At 56.2% G+C, this 17,494-nt stretch overlaps 1 protein-coding gene across 9 annotated transcripts in view; it reads left to right on the plus strand.

The window, feature by feature from the left end:
- Positions 1-17,494, plus strand: part of MPRIP (myosin phosphatase Rho interacting protein) — an 89,285-nt gene that overhangs the window by 38,840 nt on the left and 32,951 nt on the right. For all 9 annotated transcript variants that reach the window (XM_055576285.1, XM_055576284.1, XM_055576283.1 and 6 more), the window contains 2 exons: positions 7,552-7,703; positions 14,150-14,234. In XM_055576285.1, coding sequence (XP_055432260.1) covers positions 7,552-7,703; positions 14,150-14,234 — 237 coding nt within the window. The remainder of the gene's footprint in view (positions 1-7,551; positions 7,704-14,149; positions 14,235-17,494) is intronic.

Below are 17,494 nucleotides of genomic sequence, written 5' to 3' on the forward strand. Positions count from 1 at the left end.
ATATGTCAAGACTGGATTGGATCTTGAAGCCAAGGGGAGTGGTCATATGCAGGGGAGCAAATGCCACAAAAACTGTTTGCTGTTACAACTGTTTTTCCCAGTCATAAAAGTAACATACTCATTGCACAGATTTGCGAGAACAGGACAGCACAAAGATGAGATGATAATCTGACAATTTAGAAAATTCTCTGATGTGAACTTCTGGGGTTTATATGATGAGATGCCCTTTCTGGTTTCCTTGCTCAGAGTTACTCCCGCTGGGCATCATGTCTCTGCTGCCAGCCTGTTGCTCAGCCCTCTGCAGAGGGCAGAGTGGATGTCCTTCTGCAGGGGCACCCATCTTCAGGGGTGCTGCAGTGGAGGCTGACCTCCATCTGGGCAGCTGTGGCTTGACAAACAACGCGGTTTATTTCTCAAGTCCAAGATACGCGTGCAGCATGGCCGGGTTTTGGTGAGAGCTGACTGGTGAGAGCTGTCTTCCAGGTCCCAGACTGCTCCTGTGTCCTCACGTGGCAGAGAGCAGAGTGGACCTCCCAGAGGCCCCACCTCCTGGCACTGTCTCATTGAGGGGTAGGGCTTTAGTGAAGGAGTTTTGAGGAGACACTAAAGTTCAGTTCATAAAGAGGCCCTCCAGTGACGCTGGCCAGGCTCTGCCAGTACCCTGCAGCGTCCTGGGTGTAGGGTAATGGCCAGTTAGCCTGGAGACCTGTGTCCCTGCATCCTGGAGGGACTCTGCCTCGAGGTCCAGGTTGTCCAAAGTGTCATCAGTCTGGCCAGGGAGAGCACAGCACCAGCACGGGCCGCCCAGGCTCATGGCTTGTTAGGCTGCACTTTCTCCTCTTTAATGGAGAAGGCGATGGCAGCCCACTGCAGTGGTCTTGCCTGGAGAATCCCAGGGATGGAGGAACCTGGTGGGCTGCCGTCTATGGGGTCGCACAGAGTCGGACATGACTGAAGAGACTTAGCGGCAGCAACAGTTCCCCTCTTGGAACTCGTCAAAATGAAATGAAACTGAATTGGCCCGTCCTCAAGCAGCTTGTCAGAAAACACCTGGGTGGTTGTGTGTGGGCTGACTTCCAGCTCCGCCTGCTAGCTGACTGGTCACTTCTGTAGCCTCAACTACATCTTTGTGTTCTCAGTGGTGTGGGGAGAGGAGCAGTGCTTTTCAGGATGAGCGTGGATACTGGATGCTCTGGACGAGACTGCAGCTTCATGGCCTGTCTTCCCACCGCCCTCCTGTCTTGCTGCAGGGGCGAGGTTGGGGAGGGTCTGGCTCTGTTGTCAAACAAAGGCCTGCTTCCCCAAAGGAGCCCCTTCCTCTCAGGTTTAGGGACATCTGTTGCCTAATTAAGAGATGAACGTTTTGAGATAGTACATCTAGATTTTTTTAAGTGTGTATTTTCTGTGTTTTTTTTTTTAAAGAAACACATTTTAGAACCATTTTGACAGTAGCATGGACAACAACAGGGACTCCAGTTGTGTATGTTTACTTGTTTTTGAAATTATTTTCTGCAGTGGTGACAGCCCCCGCCGCGGGGCCCTGATGGGTCCAGGAGACCCGGGAGGGCAGGGGCGGTGCAGAACACACGTCTCCAGGGTGCACACCTTTGTGGCTGGGCGGCGTCTGCTGGTAGCACCTCTCCCTCTCCATCCTCTGTGTCCCGAGGCTGCTGATGGGTCCAGAGAACTCGGGTGCTCCCAGGCCTCCGTGAGAGGCTTCTCTGAGGTTTCGCTGGGGGCAGACATCTGCTGTCAAGAACCAGGTGTGGGTGCCAGGAGAGCCAGCGGCAGTGGCGGGGCTCCAGGGGTGTGGGTGAGGCAGGAGAACTGGACCTAGAGGAGGTGAGGCGGGAGCAGATTGTAAGGTGGACCTTAAAACATCACCGGGTCAGCTCAGGGCCCAGGAAATGCACACCTCCAAGCCCTTGGTTGGGAGTTTCCAGGAGGAGAGATATGTGAGAGCGTCCTTTCTTAGACGAAGCCCCATCAGCCTGCCAGGCCTCAGCTTCTCACAGCCCTTGTTGGGCAGGGAAGTCTTTGCAAGCAGAGAATGAAGCAGAGAGCCTTGCTGTCAAGCCCTTCTCTCGGGAGGTTTTCCTCCTTCTCCCGCTGTTGGGAAGTTTAAGCAGGAGGACATCGGCACTGATGTGCTCCAGGCTTCCTACCCTGGGAGGGAGAGGGTCTGTGCCTGTGGGTTCTCTTGTGGACTGCGGAGAAGCGTTTGAGTCTGGGAAGAACAGGGTGCTTGTTCCAGGGCCCTGGACTCACTCCAGGAGGCTCCAACCCCTCTGCTGATGAGCCCCATGGATCCCTGGGAAGGAGCCAGGGAGCCTGTACAGGACGGGGTTTCAGTCCTGTGGCCGGGTTTTGTGGGTCAGAGACGGAAGGGCAAGATGCATTGCTCAGCACCATGGCATTTGGGCACAGGCCTGTTCTGAGACAGGTTGGGGATGTCAGCCCTGGGCTCACAGCATGTGTGCCCTGGACCTGCACTCTTGTTGCAGGTGGATGCCTGTGGGCACCCGAGTGTCCCTGGAGCCTGCGGTCCCTGAGGGTCATGGGGAGGGTTGGGGGGCCGTGGCCGTGCCTGGCTTGTGTCCAGGCTGGGAGTCCCCTGCTGGACACTCTCGTTACTGCTCTGCTCCCCTGTGTTCTAAAACTTGGACAGCAGGGGAGGCCCAGTGACTTCTGATGTGGTGTGAGCTCAGAGCAGACTTTCTCGATTGTGTGAATTCTCAGAATAAATCAGAGAATTTCTCCATAAAAAGGTTATTTGAAGTCCTTTGGGCACCCACCTTGGGTGGGTTCTGCCTAGCCATATTCTGTAGTAGCACCAGCCCCACTTGGTTTCAAGGCTCAGCAGCGTGGTTGACAGGAGGGTGTGTGTGTCTGTGTGTGTGTGTGTGCGCGCGTGCGTGAGCAGCGTGGTTGACGGGAGGGGTGTGTGTGTGTCTGTGTGCGTCAGCAGCGTGGTTGACAGGAGGGTGTGTGTGTCTGTGTGTGTGTGTGTGTGTGTGTGTGCGCGCGCGTGCGTGAGCAGCGTGGTTGACGGGAGGGGTGTGTGTGTGTCTGTGTGCGTCAGCAGCGTGGTTGATAGGAGGGGTGTGTATGTGCATGCCCATGTGACCCGCCTGCATGCTCTGTGTGACAACAGGCTCCCCCGATTCTGTGTTCCAGCCGGACGCTCACACTGGGTGGGAGCCAGAGGAGCTGGACCTGGCGCTCAGGGCCGGGGGATGGAGGCGGGAGCCTGTGCCTGTGTGGGGTTACCTGGGCTCCGCTGGGGACAGGGACTCTCCTCTCATCACAGGAAGTGTGGCAGCCCCACCATGGTCCTCACCTTCCCGTGGGTGGTAGGGTTGCCTGGCGTGGTCTTCACCTTCTCAGTTGGTCGAGGGCCTCCCAGGGTCACCCGAGGAGAGGACCTATGTCCCTCTTCCTCCCCTCAGGAGGTTGCCTGAGGTTTCGTTTTCTTTCTCACTGTGGCTGGCAGGGCCTTTGTGGGTGCTAACCCGAGCCTTGGGTGTTGGGGCCTGACGATACCACGTCTCCAGTCGTGCCCTCTCTCTCTGAACCCTGCTGGCGCTCACCCGCAGCAGGCTCGCAGCAGCTGTGTTTTCTCTCTCTTCTCCCCTCTGTTCTGCTTTCATCAGGTCCTCCCTGGCCCACCACAAGCTGCCTAGTGACCTGGTGCAGCCGGCCAGGGCCTGGGCATCCAGCCCGCGGTGCTGGGCCTGCTGCGGCTGTGAGCAGACTGGCCTCCTCTCCAGGCGGTTGTTCCCAGCCTTGGCATTAGAAGCATGAAGGGGCTTTTTGGTAATTCTGATTTAAAAAAGCCCCACCCCCAGAGAGTTTAAATCTGGGCATGGAACCTCCATTTAGTTATCTTTCCAGGTCATTCCATTATTCAGCAAAAGTTGAAAACCATCACGTTAAGCACTCAGGCCTTACAGTTTAGGACCTTTCGCCTTCTCTCCAGCCTCTCTGGTGGTTCCTGGTCCCCAAGAGTCTCTTCTGGCTGCTTCAGACCTCAGCATCGGGGGTCTTTCAGCACCAGGGTGAGCAGGGGCCCCTGCAGGAGGGCTTGCTGAGTGCCACGGCCCCAGCAGCTGCGTGGCTTCCAGCCCACCCATAGCAGACGATGGTGTGTTCTCTCCCAATCTGCCTGGAGCCGCTGGGCAGACCAGCACTGCCTTCCGCCCGGGCACGGCACCCTGCAGACCAGAGCTGGGGCGTGCATCTCCACAGCAGGGCCTGCTGCCTGTGTGCCAGTGCCCCCCGCCCTCTGTGAGCAGCCCCGGTCTCCATCTCGGCTGGAAGAATGGCTTCTGCTAGGAGGTGCCTTGAGCCCCTGGCCTTTCCCCTTTGTGCCCGCCCTCCCTCCCTCTTCACCCAGCATGCCCTGGAAGAGAGGGCTCCGAAACTTGTGCTGGAGGCAGAAAGTGTAGAACTAGTGTCTGCTCCCCGACAGGGCTCTCAGATATACAAGGAGCTGTGATGGGTTCTTCTCCAGGACTTCCCTGTAGAGTCCAGGTACGGGTGTGTAAGGTGGTGTGTGCCCTTGGACATGAGTGGAATCTGTACAACTGAAGGAGAAGGAATCGTGCTGGGTGCCTTGTGCACAGCGGTGGAGTTGCCTTTGGAGCACTGGTTCACAGTCTGGGCCACCTGGTGTGCTGGGGCCCAGGCAGGCGAGGGTAGAGGCTGGAATGATCCACGTGGTCCTGGATTCAAGTGGAGGACACATGTGTGTTTAGCTTCAGAGACACACACTCAGGAGAGAGACCCCGCAATTGATAGATGGGAGTAGGTGGGGGTTGGGGAAGTGAGTGTAGATGTGACTCTGCACAGGTTACACGCACCTGTGTTTCCTGGTCCGTCATCTGAGGCCTGGAGGCAGCAACGCCCCCAGAGCAGTGAGCATACCTAGTTCCTCAGTATTGATTTCTAATTCTGTTCTCCAGTGAAAGGAACCAGGGATCCTTGGAGAAATGGCTGATTCTAGGATCAGGGTAGGTACATACAAGCTGAGCCTGGGGCACCTTGCCCTGCACACAGTGGGACGTGTGCATGCTGGTAGGCCACACGGGCAAGGCCAGGACAGTTTGAGCCACAGACCCATCATGTAGTACTGGGTTACAGTCTGTACTATATGGGAGGCACATTGAAGTCGAAGGGGCCTGTGTGGCTGTTCCTGTGCTGCTGCTTCCTGTGCTTGAGGGGGCGGGCGCTGTTGAGACCAGAAAGGCTGGCCCCTGTGAGCCTGGACAGGTTTCCCAGGTTTCCTGTCTCTTGCTCCCTCTTCTCTGTGTGTGACAGAATGAGGTCACGCCTGCCTCATGGAAGGTCATATTTAAGGAAGAATGAGAGAGACTATAACTTGGTGATCCTGGCTTAGAGGTGGTGGAGAGAGGCTCGTGCCCTTCAGCCCTCACCTGTCACATCTCTGCCTTTCGTGGCCCTTCTGCAAACTTTGTGGAGGAGGTAGCACCTTCTTATCATGGAGAGGTTGCCAAAAGTCTCGGGGTACAGTTGGTGCCTGAGTCCCGAGACCACACGGAGCTGCGGAGCGACAGGGAGCACTCGCTATGCAGAGGGACCAGGGAGCAGCTTGGCCCCCGAGTCCTGGAGCAGTGGCCTCTGAAGAGGAGCGTGTGTCACCCGGGGCCCTCTAGGTGGTCCAGTGAGGAGAAAATGCTAGACCTTCTGATGATGTACTTTATGGCCCTTGCTGAACTTACCTGTGTGTGTTGTGTGTGTGTAACACAGGGTAACTCATCAGGGCCGTGTACCTGCCCCGGCGGCACGAGGGACAAGGGAGGAAGTGCGGGATGGGAGGAGAGCAGAGCAGGGTGCTGGGCCTGCCTGCTCTTGTGCTCCTGCCTCGCTCCACATGCTGCCCTGGTCCTTCCTGAGGCCCTGCCTCCGAGAGGCCGTGTGTTTTGTCAGGGCCAGTGGGGATCAAATGTCCTGCCTGAGGGAGTCTGCCTTTGGAGAGGGCAGAGACCACCACCCAGGGAGGGTTCTGCTGGGCACTGGCACGATGCAGGGGAAGGAAGCAGGGCCTGGAGCTGAGGCAGGAAGGTGGGAAGACAGCGCTCATCCCGAGGGAGGTGGGGGCCCTGGGCCACTTCCCTCGTCAGCTGCTTGGTTGAGGACCACCCACCAGACCCCTTGCTCCAGCTTAAGGGCTGGCCAGGAGCCTCCAGGAGAGGTGCTGCAAGGTTTTACTTCACTTGGGAAGCGCTCAGCTTGGCGTGGGTGTGGCCCCCTCTCTCATGCCCACCTGGGAGCACTTCTGAGACAGGACACAGTTTGAAGATGCAGTGAGGGTGCACGCTGTTCTGTGGGCACATGGCTGCCCTCCTACCCTGCCACCTCTGTCCTAAGCTGGGCCTCAGGAGGACGGGCAGATCCCAGAGGCTCCACGGAAAGGCTTCTTGGAGTGGGGAACTTACTCCCTGCCTTGCAGTGACCCCGCGAGCTGGCGGCTGTGTCAGGGCGAGGACTCCGGAAAGCCACCACCTCTGGGGTCTGGCTCCTGGGTGGGGCCCCAGTGGACAAAAAGGGAGCTGGCTGGTGGTGGATCAGCAGAGCTCGGCATCTCATCTTCAGACCAGATCCCCTTCCTCTGTGTTGCAGCAGGGGACTGGCCGGTGGAAGGGAACCCAGGCACCACTGTGGGCCTTTTCTGCCCCTGCTGCTGCTCCAGGACCAGCCGAGAAGCGCTGGGCCCTTGAAATGGGCCCCTGGTGGAGGTGGAGGTGGAGGTGGGGTGGGAGTTGGAGCTTGGGCTCCCCTCCCTTCACGGAGTCTTCGCGCCTGGTGTGGTGGCCTCCACAGCCCCCTGCTTCCTTCCCCAAAGCCTCCTTGTGTTCCAGGAGGGTCCTCACTCATCCGCTCAGTATCTTGTTTTTGGATTTCTCTCCCTAATGTCAGTGTCTCACAGCTTTGACTGAGAAAAGGGGGGAAGTGCTATAATTTGTCCCAGCCCTGGCCAGGCAGCCCTAAAGGAGGCCTACCTCTGACAACTCCAGGTGCGAGGCTCCGGGCTGCCTGCCCCAGTCCGCCTTCAAGGTGTGCTTCTCTCTGGCCCCTCCTAGCCTTTAAAAATAGCCTTGCAATTTCAAAACCACCTCCTGTAGCTTTTCTCACTGCTTTCTGGATCAGCCATCCTCTGAGACCAGGCTCCCGGCTGCCTCTGTCACCCCCGCTGTCCTCAAGAGGGTCTGCTGCCTGTTCCCCCCACACACAGCCTCCGTCCTCCCCCAGCACTCCTGGGCTGTTCTTTAGTGGGAAGGAACGTGCAGCTGGTTGTCCTCTGAGAAGAGCAGGCCTGTCACCACTCTCCCCCGGGGTAGGTCAGTAGGATGCGGGGATGTGAGGGCCAGACTAAGGCAGCCCGCCCCCATGCTCCGCATGGCAGGGGGGTCTGCACAGCTGTGAAGCCCCAGTGCTTGTGGAGAAGCCAGGAGGGTCCGGAAGGACGTGGGGAGACAGGGATGTTCCCTCTGCCCCTACGGTGACTCCTGCCCTGTCTTCCTCTTGCAGCCCACAACCCTCCCACAGGGCACCATCAACATGAACCAGTGCACGGACGTGGTGGATGGGGAGGGCCGGACGGGCCAGAAGTTCTCCCTGTGCATTCTGACCCCTGAGAAAGAGCACTTCATCCGGGCTGAGACCAAGGAGATCATCAGTGGGTGAGTTTGCTACATGTGTGTTGAGACGAGCTGCCCCACCTGCCAGGGGTCCTCGGACAGCCTGCGCCTTGTGTCTGCTGAGTTCCTCTCTCCACCCACCTTTGCTTCATCCCCGCCCACAGTTGCCCAGCTGCCCCTGCACGCCTCGCTCCCCTGCCGCCTCCCTCTGCTGGCGTCAGCACATCTTCCAGGCCTCTCTCTGGTCTCCCAGTCCATCCTCACCTCACTCTGGCCTCCTCTCACTCAGACAGGAGGGGCTTGGTCACCGCCCTCCTGCCTGAAAGGCCCTGGGGCCCTTCCCAGCCCCCACCCGCAGCCCATGCACTGCAGCTCTGAGCTGCTGGCCACACACGCCCCCTGCTGCCTCTCCCCTGCCCTCCCTTCCGTTCTCCAGGCTGTGCGGCCCCCAGGAGGCCTTCCCCGTGAGGTGTGTGGCTCTGTCAGCTGGTGCCTGTGAAGGCTGGGGTTTGCCCAAGTGTGTTGTCCTCCTCAGCCAGTGGTCAGCCCTGGAGCAGAGGCCATGTCTCCCTCATGACCCCCGTGTCTGCACTCAGGAGTCACCACAGGGTGACCACATGCACTGCTTTTCTTGTCTGCATGACAGAACAGAGTTCTGGGCCACCCCACCCCCCACCCCCAGCATGCCCTGGGTGGAGGCTGGGAGAAGCCCTGGAAAGTAGAGGGACCCAGATTTCCAGGCAGCTGCCAGCGCAGGGGGCTGAGCTCCATGCTCTGAGCCCTGTCACATCTGCCTCCTGGGGGCCTTGCTCTTCTGTGCACGCAGCTGCACAGGTATGTGACATGGCGCGTGACAGCCAGCAGGTGCCCCTTGGCCCAGCCAGGAGCTCGGGCACTGGGTCATGGAGAAGCTTGTCATTCTCTAAGGTGCAAAGGAGAAAATAAACTCTCTGGGTTGAGGGGCTGGGCCGATTACTGCACAAGGAGAAGGAATTAGGACATCAGGCACCTTGTGTTCGGGGAAACGGAGGTGGCTGTGAGCGATGGGCTGGGCTTTGGGGCCCCATCAGCTGCAGCTGGCCAAGACTGCCGTGGGAGGAAGTGAGATCTCGTTTTCACTGAGGTGGGTGTGGAGCGGGGGCCAGACCCATGCTGCTGAGGGGTGGGTGGCTTCTTCCTGGGGTGCCAGCTCCCTGCTAGTCATCCTCCTGTGGGGAGAGGCAGGATTTCGTTTATAATGCCAGGGGCAGACAGGAGGACCAGTTTCACTGTCTCGCCTTAATCCTCTTAGAATGTCATAGATTTTAAGAGCGCAAAGCATTTTCGCTGTTGTTCAGTCTCTCAGTCATGTCCAACTCTTTAGACCCCACGGTCTGCAGCACGCCAGACTTCCCTGTCCATCACAAACTCCCTGAGCCTACTCAAACTCATGTCCATTGCATCAGTGATGCCACCCAACCATCTCATCCTCTGTTGTCCCCTTCTCCTCCTGCCTTTAGTCTTTCTCAGCATCAGGGTCTTTTCCAGTGAGTCAGTTCTTTGCATCAGGTGACCAAAGTATTGGAGTTTCAGCTTCAGCATCAGTCCTTACAATGAATATTCAGGACTGATTTCCTTTAGGGTGGACTGGTTTGATCTCCTTGCAGTCCAAAGGACTCTCAAGAGTCTTCTCCAACACCAAAGTTTGAAAGCATTAATTCTTCAGCGCTCAGCCTTCTTTATGGTCCAACTCTCACATCCATACATGACTACTGGAAAAACCATAGCTCTGACTATATGGACCTTTGTCAGCAGAGTAATGTCTCTGATTTTTAATATGCTGTCTAGGTTGGTCATAGCTTTTCTTCTAAGGAGCAAGCATCTTTTAATTTCATGGCTGCAGTCATTGTCCGCAGGGATTTTGGAGCCAAAGAAAATAAAGTCTGTCACTGTTTCCATTGTTCCCCTGTCTATTTGCCATGAAGTGATGGGACAGGATGCCCTGATCTTCGTGTTGTGAATGTTATTTTAAGCCAGCTTTTTCACTCTTTCACCTTCGTCAAGAGGTTCTTTAGTTCCTCTTCACTTTCTGCCATAAGGGTGGTGTCACCTGCATATCTGAGGTTGTTGATATTTCTCCTGGCAATCTGGATTCCAGTTTATGCTTCATCCAGTATGGCATTTCACATGATGTACTCTGCATATAAGTTAAATAAGCAGGGTGACAATATACAGCCTTGACGTACTCCTTTCCTGATTTGGAACAGGTCTGTTATTCCATGTCCAGTTCGAGCTGTTGCTTCTTGTCCTGCATACAGGTTTCTTAGGAGGCAGGTCAGGTGGTCTGGTATTCTCATCTCATTAAGAATATTCCAGTTTGTTGTGATCCACACAGTCAAAGGCTTTAGTGATTTTAGTGAAGTCAGTAAAGCAGAAATAGATGTTTTTCTGGAATTCTCTTGCTTTTTTGGTGATCCAACAGATGTTGGCAATTTGATCTCTGGTTCCTCTGCCTTTTCTAAATCCAGCTTGTACATCTGGAATTTTTCGGTTCACGTACTGTTGAAGCCTAGCTTGAAGGATTTTGAGCATGACCTTGCTAGCATGTGAAATGAGTGCAGTTGTGCAGTAGTTTGAACATTCTTTGGCATTGCCCTTCTTTGGGATTGGAATGAAAACTGACCTTTTCCAGTCCTGTGGCCACTGCTGAGTTTTCCAAATTTGTTGGCATATTGAGTGCAGCACTTTCACTGCATCATCTTTTAGGATTTGAAATAGTTCAGCTAGAATTCTATCACCTCCACTAGCCTTGTTCATAGTGATGCTTCCTAAGGTCCACTTGACTTCGCACTCCAAGATGTCTGGCTCTAGGTGAGTGATCACACCACTGTGGTTATCTGGGTCATTAAGGTCTTTTTTGTAATAGTTCTTCTGTGTATTCTCAGCTTCTCAGGTGGTGCCAGTGGTAAAGAACATGCTTGCCAATGCAGGAGACATAAGAGATGTGGGTTCAATCCCTGGGTCCTGAAGATCTCCTGGAGGAGGGAACAGCAACCCACTCCAGTATTCTTGCCTGGAGAATTCCATGGACAGTGGAGCCTGGTGGGCTACAATTCGTGGAGTCAAAAAGAGTTGGACGTGACCAAGCGACTAACACTTTCACTTTTCTGTGTATTCTTGCCACCTCTTCTTAATATCTTCTGTTTCTGTTAGGTTTGTTCCATTTTTGTCCTTTATTGTGCTTATCTTTGCATGAAATGTTCCCTTGGTATCTCTGATTTTTTTGAAGAGGTCTCTAGTCTTTCCTATTCTGTTGTTTTCCTGTATTTGTTTGCATTGTTCACTTAGGAAGGCTTTCTTCTCTCTCCTTGTTATTCTTTGGAACTCTGCATTCAGATAGGTATATTTTTCCTTTTCTTCTTTGCCTTTCACTTCTCTTCTTTTCTCAGCTATTTTTAAGCCCTCCTCAGAGAATCAGTTTGCCTTTTTGCATTTCTTTTTCTTGGAAATGATTTTGATCACTACAGTGTTACGAACCCCTGTCCTTAGTTCTTCAGACACTCTATCAAATCTAATCCCTGAATCTATTTGTCACTTACACTGTATAATCGTAAGGGATTTGATTTATACCTGAATGGTGTAGTGGTTTTCCCTACTTTGTTCAATTTAAGTCTAAATTTTGCAATAGGGAGTTCATGATCTGAGCCACAGTCAGCTCCCGGTCTTGTTTTTGCTGATTGTATAGAGCTTCTCCATCTTTGTCTGCAAAGAATATAATCAGTCTGATTTTGGTATTGACCATCTGGTCATGTCCATACATAGAGTCGTCTTGTGTGTTACTGGAAGAGAATGTTTGCTATGACCAGTGTATTCTCTTGGCAAAATTCTGTTAGCCTTTGCCCTGCTCCTTTTTGTACTCCAAGGTCAAACTTACCTTTTATTCCAGGTGTCTCTTGAGTTCATACTTTTGCATTCCAGTCCCCTATGATGAAAAGGACATCTTTTTTTGGTGTTAGTTCTAGAAGATCTTCTGGGTCTTCATATAACCGTTCAGCATCAGCTTCTTCAGCATTACTGGTTGGGGCATAGACTTGGATTAGTATGATATTGAATGGTTTGCCTTGGAAATGAATTGAGACCATCCTGTCATTTTTGAGATTGCACCAGCATACTGCATTTCAGACTCTCTTGCTGCCTCTGAGTGCTAGTCCTTTTCTTCTAAGGGATTCTTGCCCACAGTAGTAGATCATCTGAGCTAAATCTGCCCATTGCTGTCTATTTTAGTTCCCTGATTCCTAAGGTGTCAGTGTTCACTCTTGCCATTTCCTGTTTGACCACTTCCAATGTACCTTGATGGACCTAACATTCCAGGTTCTTATGCAGTATTGTTCTTTACAGCATCGGAGTTTACTTTCACCACCAGTCACATCCACAACTGGGGGCTGTTTCTGCTTTGGCGTAGCCTTTTCATTCCTTCTGGAGCTGTTTCTCTCCTCTTCTCCAGTAGCATATTGGGAACCTACCGACCTGGGGAGTTCATCTTTCGTTGTCATGTCTTTTTGCCTTTTCATACAGTTCATGCAGTTCTCATGGCAAGAATGCTAATGTGGTTTGCCATTCCCTCCTCCAGTGTCAGTGGTTCTGCAGCTGGAGACGGACGGCCAGAGATGAAGGGAACCTGATCTCCCCAGGCACGAGCGGCAGCAGAGCCACTCGTGGGTCCTGGTTCCCACCTGCTGCCATGGCCTGTCTGGCAGGCACCCTTGGCTGAGGTTCCACTGCCCAACCAGACTCCTCAAGGAGATTTAGGCATCACACACACAAACACACACACCCGAGTTGGGAGGGGTCTGGGTGGCGTAGGACAGGAGGGGTGTCCGAGGTCCCAGGGCACTAGGAGTATGGGAGCTAGGGCCCAGGTAAGCACCACACGGTCTGGCCTCTGACAGGACCTCCCTCTGGTGCTTGGCAGGGGCTTCAGGAGCTCTCTCCAGTCAACTGTGTGGCCATGGTGCAGGTCTTCTCTCCTTTCCCCTCAAGGCCCTGTCGTGTGAGGCTCACAGGTTTACCCCGCTCGGTAGCGTTACTAGTCAAGAGCAACAGGGCCAGTGTTCATGGCCTCAGGGCTCCCTGACTGCTTTGCACATGCCTGCCGCAGCCCTGTTCCCAGGCCCTGGAGGATGACGTGACTTCACAAGCAGTCTCTTTTCCCCTCCCAGGTAGAGCCTGGAGAGGGGCCCTCTGCAGGCGGGGTCCTGGGTGTGAACTTTGCAAAGGAAATGTGTTCCCTTTAGCAAGCTAGAAAGCAAGTCTGTTAACCCACAAGCGCTCGAACTCCTCAGGGTAAATGGGTGAGCCCTTGGAGCCTGCTCGTCTGCTCCTGTGCAGAGTGAGCCGTCGTCTCCTCCTGGCTTCGGGGCTATGGGAGCAGAGCCTGTGCTCAGATCTCTTCATGCAGTGCACTCGCTCGTGCACTCTTAGGCCAAGAACCCCTGCTCTCATCTGACTGGGCCTCAGCTCCACTGCTGGAGGGGTGCACTCCACATGCAACCCCTCTCCCAGCTGCTGGCAGCATAGCCACCCCAGTGGCATCCCACACACAAACACATTAAAGGAGCACCTCTGAGAACTAAAGACAAGCCCTTCTTCCTGCCCTGCGCTTGGGTGCTGGTCTTTGCTGCGGCCTCAACCAGTATGCTGGCGCTGCAGACCCTGCCTCCCTCAGCGGTTCAGCCGTTGCTGCCAGGCTCTTGTCACAGGCTGGCCGCAGGCCCACACCGACCCTTGTGTCTGGGCAGAGTTGGCCCAGCATCCCCTGCAGTACTGTCCCCTATGGAGAGAGCACCACCCTTCCACCCCACCACACCTTCTTCTCCCACCACACCTTCTTCCCCTCGCTCCGACCTTCCCAGCTCCCACGGAGCTCCAGAGAGGCAAGCAGTACCCCCCTGGTTCCAGAGATGAGAGGCCAAAGCCCCGAGGGCTAGGAGCTGCTTGGGTCTTGGTTTGAGGGTAGCAGAGCCAGATCTAAGTCCGTGCTCCTCCCTGCTTTCCCTGCTGCTGGTCCAGAGTGAACCTTCCAGTGTGTGGGCCTTGGTGTCGGTCCCTGGGAAGTTCCGCTAGGCCTTCCCCAAAGGTGTTCCCGAGGTGCCCCCAAGGGCGCCCTCACTGCAGTTGGGGCCCAGAGGTGAGCCTCTCCAGAGTGGGAGGTCAGCTGCACAGTGCCCAGAAGTGACCACTGTAGGAAAGTTTGGCAACGACTCCTAGGTTCTTGCCCCAGTGGTCCTCGGGGCTTCCCAGTCGCAGCGTGTCTGTGCTGGCCAGCCGCACTCCAGGAGGGTGATTTTAGAGTGGACTCTCAGCCCCAGAGGAAGGCTGGTAACAAAAACAGTGCCAAGTCCTTACCAGGCCAGTGGTCAGCTTGTCTGTGTCCCAGCTGTGCAGCTGGCACTTCCTGCCCTGGAGTGGCAGCTCTGGTCTGACTGGTGCCATACCCTCCTCTGTCCCAGGTGGCTGGAGATGCTCACAGTCTATCCCAGGACCAATAAGCAGAACCAGAAGAAGAAGCGGAAGGTGGAGCCCCCCACACCACAGGTGAGGCATCCCCTCAGTGGAGCTGGGGCAAAGAAAAAGCACCCTGGGAGATTGGGGGATTCAGGACCCAGCCTAGAATTGGGGGCAAGGGAAGGAAGGGGTGATGCTAGGGCTGAGGCAGCCCTCAGCCCAGGGGTCTTCACCTTCCTTCTCTGAGTCTGTGGGCTGCCTTCTGCACGCTCCTCTGCAGGCCCCAGGACATGACCCCCACTTGGAGAGGTTGGCCTGCTGTGGGGCTGCCCCCAGAAGCATCATTGCACAGTGCCCATCCCTCCCCTGACCATCCCGCCAATTGCTGGGAGCCAAGAGCATGCTGGGAGGAGAGGCTCAGTTCAGCTCCACCTTCCGCACAGACAGTTCTACAGACAGCAGGCTGGGCAGGGGGCCAGGAGGAGTGGTCCTGCAGTGCCTGGCCGTGAGGGGCTCTCAGGGTAACCATCAATGAAAAGCACTGGCACAGCCTTGATTCTATGCTCCTACCAGCTCCCACGAGGCCAGAGTGGGAGGTGGCTGGGGCAGTCCCCCGGGTCCAGGGCTTCCCTCCCCTGGCTGGTCTGCAGGGGCTCAGGGTACCAGAAGGGCTCAGGGCCTCAGGGGACTGATTTGTGAAACGGGCCTGTTGAAATCGAGTTCTCAGATTACTATGAGGAGTGGCAAAAGTGCCAGGCCCCTCCTGGGTGCTCAGTACAATGACCCTGGAGCTACACAGGTTTGCACTTTGGGAGTCCACTTTGTGTGGATTGTTTTCAATAGTAAATCCCGCAGGACTGCACGGTCCTCAGCTGGTTGAATTAATGGATATGGAACAGTGGATACAGTGGGCCAACTGACTGTATGCCTTAGGGGCCCCTATAGAGAGAAGAACCCAAGACCCCAAACCTAGCCTCTTTCTTATTGCCCCAGAGTTTTGGGTCAGACTAACAGGGCTGGGGGTGTCCCTTTGCTGTACCCTGCCCTCCAGGAACTCAGGCAGGCAGGGGGCCCAGGGTCCTGCTTCAAGGAGGGTGTTCAGGCATCTGGGAGTTGGGGCCATGGAGTGTGCAGGTACCCCTCAGGCCAGAGGGAGGTCAAGAATGGGGCTGTGGGGGAGAGCGCACACCCCCTCGGCTGGGGGCTGGGTTGCAGCAGAGCCCAGGGCAGTGGGGAGACAGGCTGGCCCAGACCTGTAGAGCTGGAGCCTAAGAGGCATGGGTTCCCAGGAGCCTCTTCCTGCTCTGGCTATTTGAGGAAGGGCGACCTGGTACCCAGATGCCTAGAGAGGAGTGGTCATCCACTCAGGGTGTGACCGGGGGTTCCCCACTCCATCTCCCTAGACCCCAGAGCTGGGACTTGGGTAAGGCCAGGGCCTGCGTGTTCTCCCAGCCCAGTGTGCAGGCTAGGGGCACACATCCTTGGGTGGAGCTGTGGGAGGCTGGCTCCTCCGTCTGCTCACCCACTTGGGCTCTTGGCCCCTGCTTCTTGGTCTTTTTCAGGGATGTATAAAACAGCAGGCCTCTCGCTGTGATTGAGGCTCCTGTCAGGCCCTGGTCCGACCCACTACAGGCCCACATGTTTGCTGTGAGCTGCCACCTCTTCTCAGGCATCTTGTTTACCCGTTGGGACCTGCTGCCATGCCCACTCTGGGTCAGAACCCTCCTCCTTACTGGCCCTCTGCTCAGCTCCCATGCCCCAGGGGTAGAAAAGGTGGCTTTCTGTGGGAAACTTGCTCACAAGGGGCCTGCTTAGCATGTGGAGGCTGCAGAAGCCCCTTGACTGGGCCTCCCTTCCTGCCCCATTTTCTCTTTGCTCTAAGCTGACTTCTTTATGGTACTGACAGCCCTGGGCCTGCAGCAGTCCTGGCCACACAGAGAGGAGCACCCTGGGGCCCTGGGCCTTTCCCCCATCTTGCACAGGCACCAGGGCTCTGTTGGTTTGAGCGGCAACACCCCCCACCACGGTGGTGACATTGTGGGGAATGGGCGTGGTGCCATGTGGCCCTGGCCCCGCCCCTGCCAAGTCTACTTTCCACCCATGTGCTCTGGAGGAGAGAAGTGACTACCCAGAAACCAGCCCCTGCCCTGCCCCTCTGCCCCTGCTGATGCGGTGAGGCTGGGCACACAGGCAGGAGACAGCATGGCTACCACGGGAGACTCACCATGGACCTTGGCGCCTCCAGGGCCCTTTTCCTCTGGGCTGAGTCAGGATGGTCAGGGGCCCAGGAGGCAGGCCTGGAACTGCCTGGTGCTAGGAAGCCCTGTCACTGACCCTCACATCTCAGGCCTGGAATTTCCTCTTGGAGATCCTCACCAGCACCCTGCCCCATGCTGGGCTCACCCCAGCATCAGGAAGGCGCTCATGTGCCAGGACCCTACTCTCACGGGCACAGTGCTGCCTTTCCTCCGCAGCCCATGTTGGCAGCCTCTGTGTCCCTTGGTCCAGCCCCCCTCCACAGAGGGGACGGACTCGTCAAGCATGGTCTCCAGGTAACGCCCACACGGCTCCTCCCTGAGCCCTGCAGAGCCATGTCCGGCCTCAGAGCATGGGCCCCAGGTTATTGTGGGGGCACAGCAGGCCACCCAGAGAGACCTCTGCTCAGGGCAGCATGGCTGTTGGGTGTGGAGCCAGGGCGCCGCTGACCACAGGCTCGGGGCCTCAGGGCTGGTGTCCTAGGGTCGTTGGAGCTGGTTCTGTTGGAGCCTTGGGGAACCGTCAGAAGCCACGTTCTTCAGCCACCTCTTCTCGGTGGCTCAGATCGCTCAGGAGCCTCCAGCCAGGGAGGCAGGGCTTCTGGTGGCTGTGACAAAAGGGGCGGTGGGCGCTCCTGGGCCTGCGGGAGCGCCATCCCAGCTTCATCGTCCCAGGAGGCCCAGGACCCTGGTGGCACTGAGGAAGCTCTGCACTAGGCAAAGTGCTGGCTGTCTCACTGTGGACGCAGGCGCCCACCCAACAGGCAGCCCCCGTCCTGGGCCCTCCTCCTCTCCCAGGGGCTCCTGGGGGTGCCAAATGCTCAGAGCCCCACTCTGCCTCTTACTGGCCATGCGAACATGGGTTGCCACCTCCTCTCAGCCGAGGTGAGCTCCCCTTGTAGGAGCTTTTGGGGTGGCTGGTGAGAACTGGAAGGTGTGGTGCTAGTCAGAGCCCAGCAAGCAGTCTGTTTTTGGGAAGGACCGCCAAGATGTGCCTCACTTTGAGGGGTGCCCAGAGCCATCCTGCTGGTGGCAGGTCAGGAGCAGGCACCCCAGTGCCTGGCTGGGCAGGAGCTTGGGCCCGGGCCATGAGCA

Source organism: Bubalus kerabau, chromosome 4 (genome assembly GCF_029407905.1).
Source record: "Bubalus kerabau isolate K-KA32 ecotype Philippines breed swamp buffalo chromosome 4, PCC_UOA_SB_1v2, whole genome shotgun sequence".
NCBI classification, from domain to species: domain Eukaryota; kingdom Metazoa; phylum Chordata; class Mammalia; order Artiodactyla; family Bovidae; genus Bubalus; species Bubalus kerabau.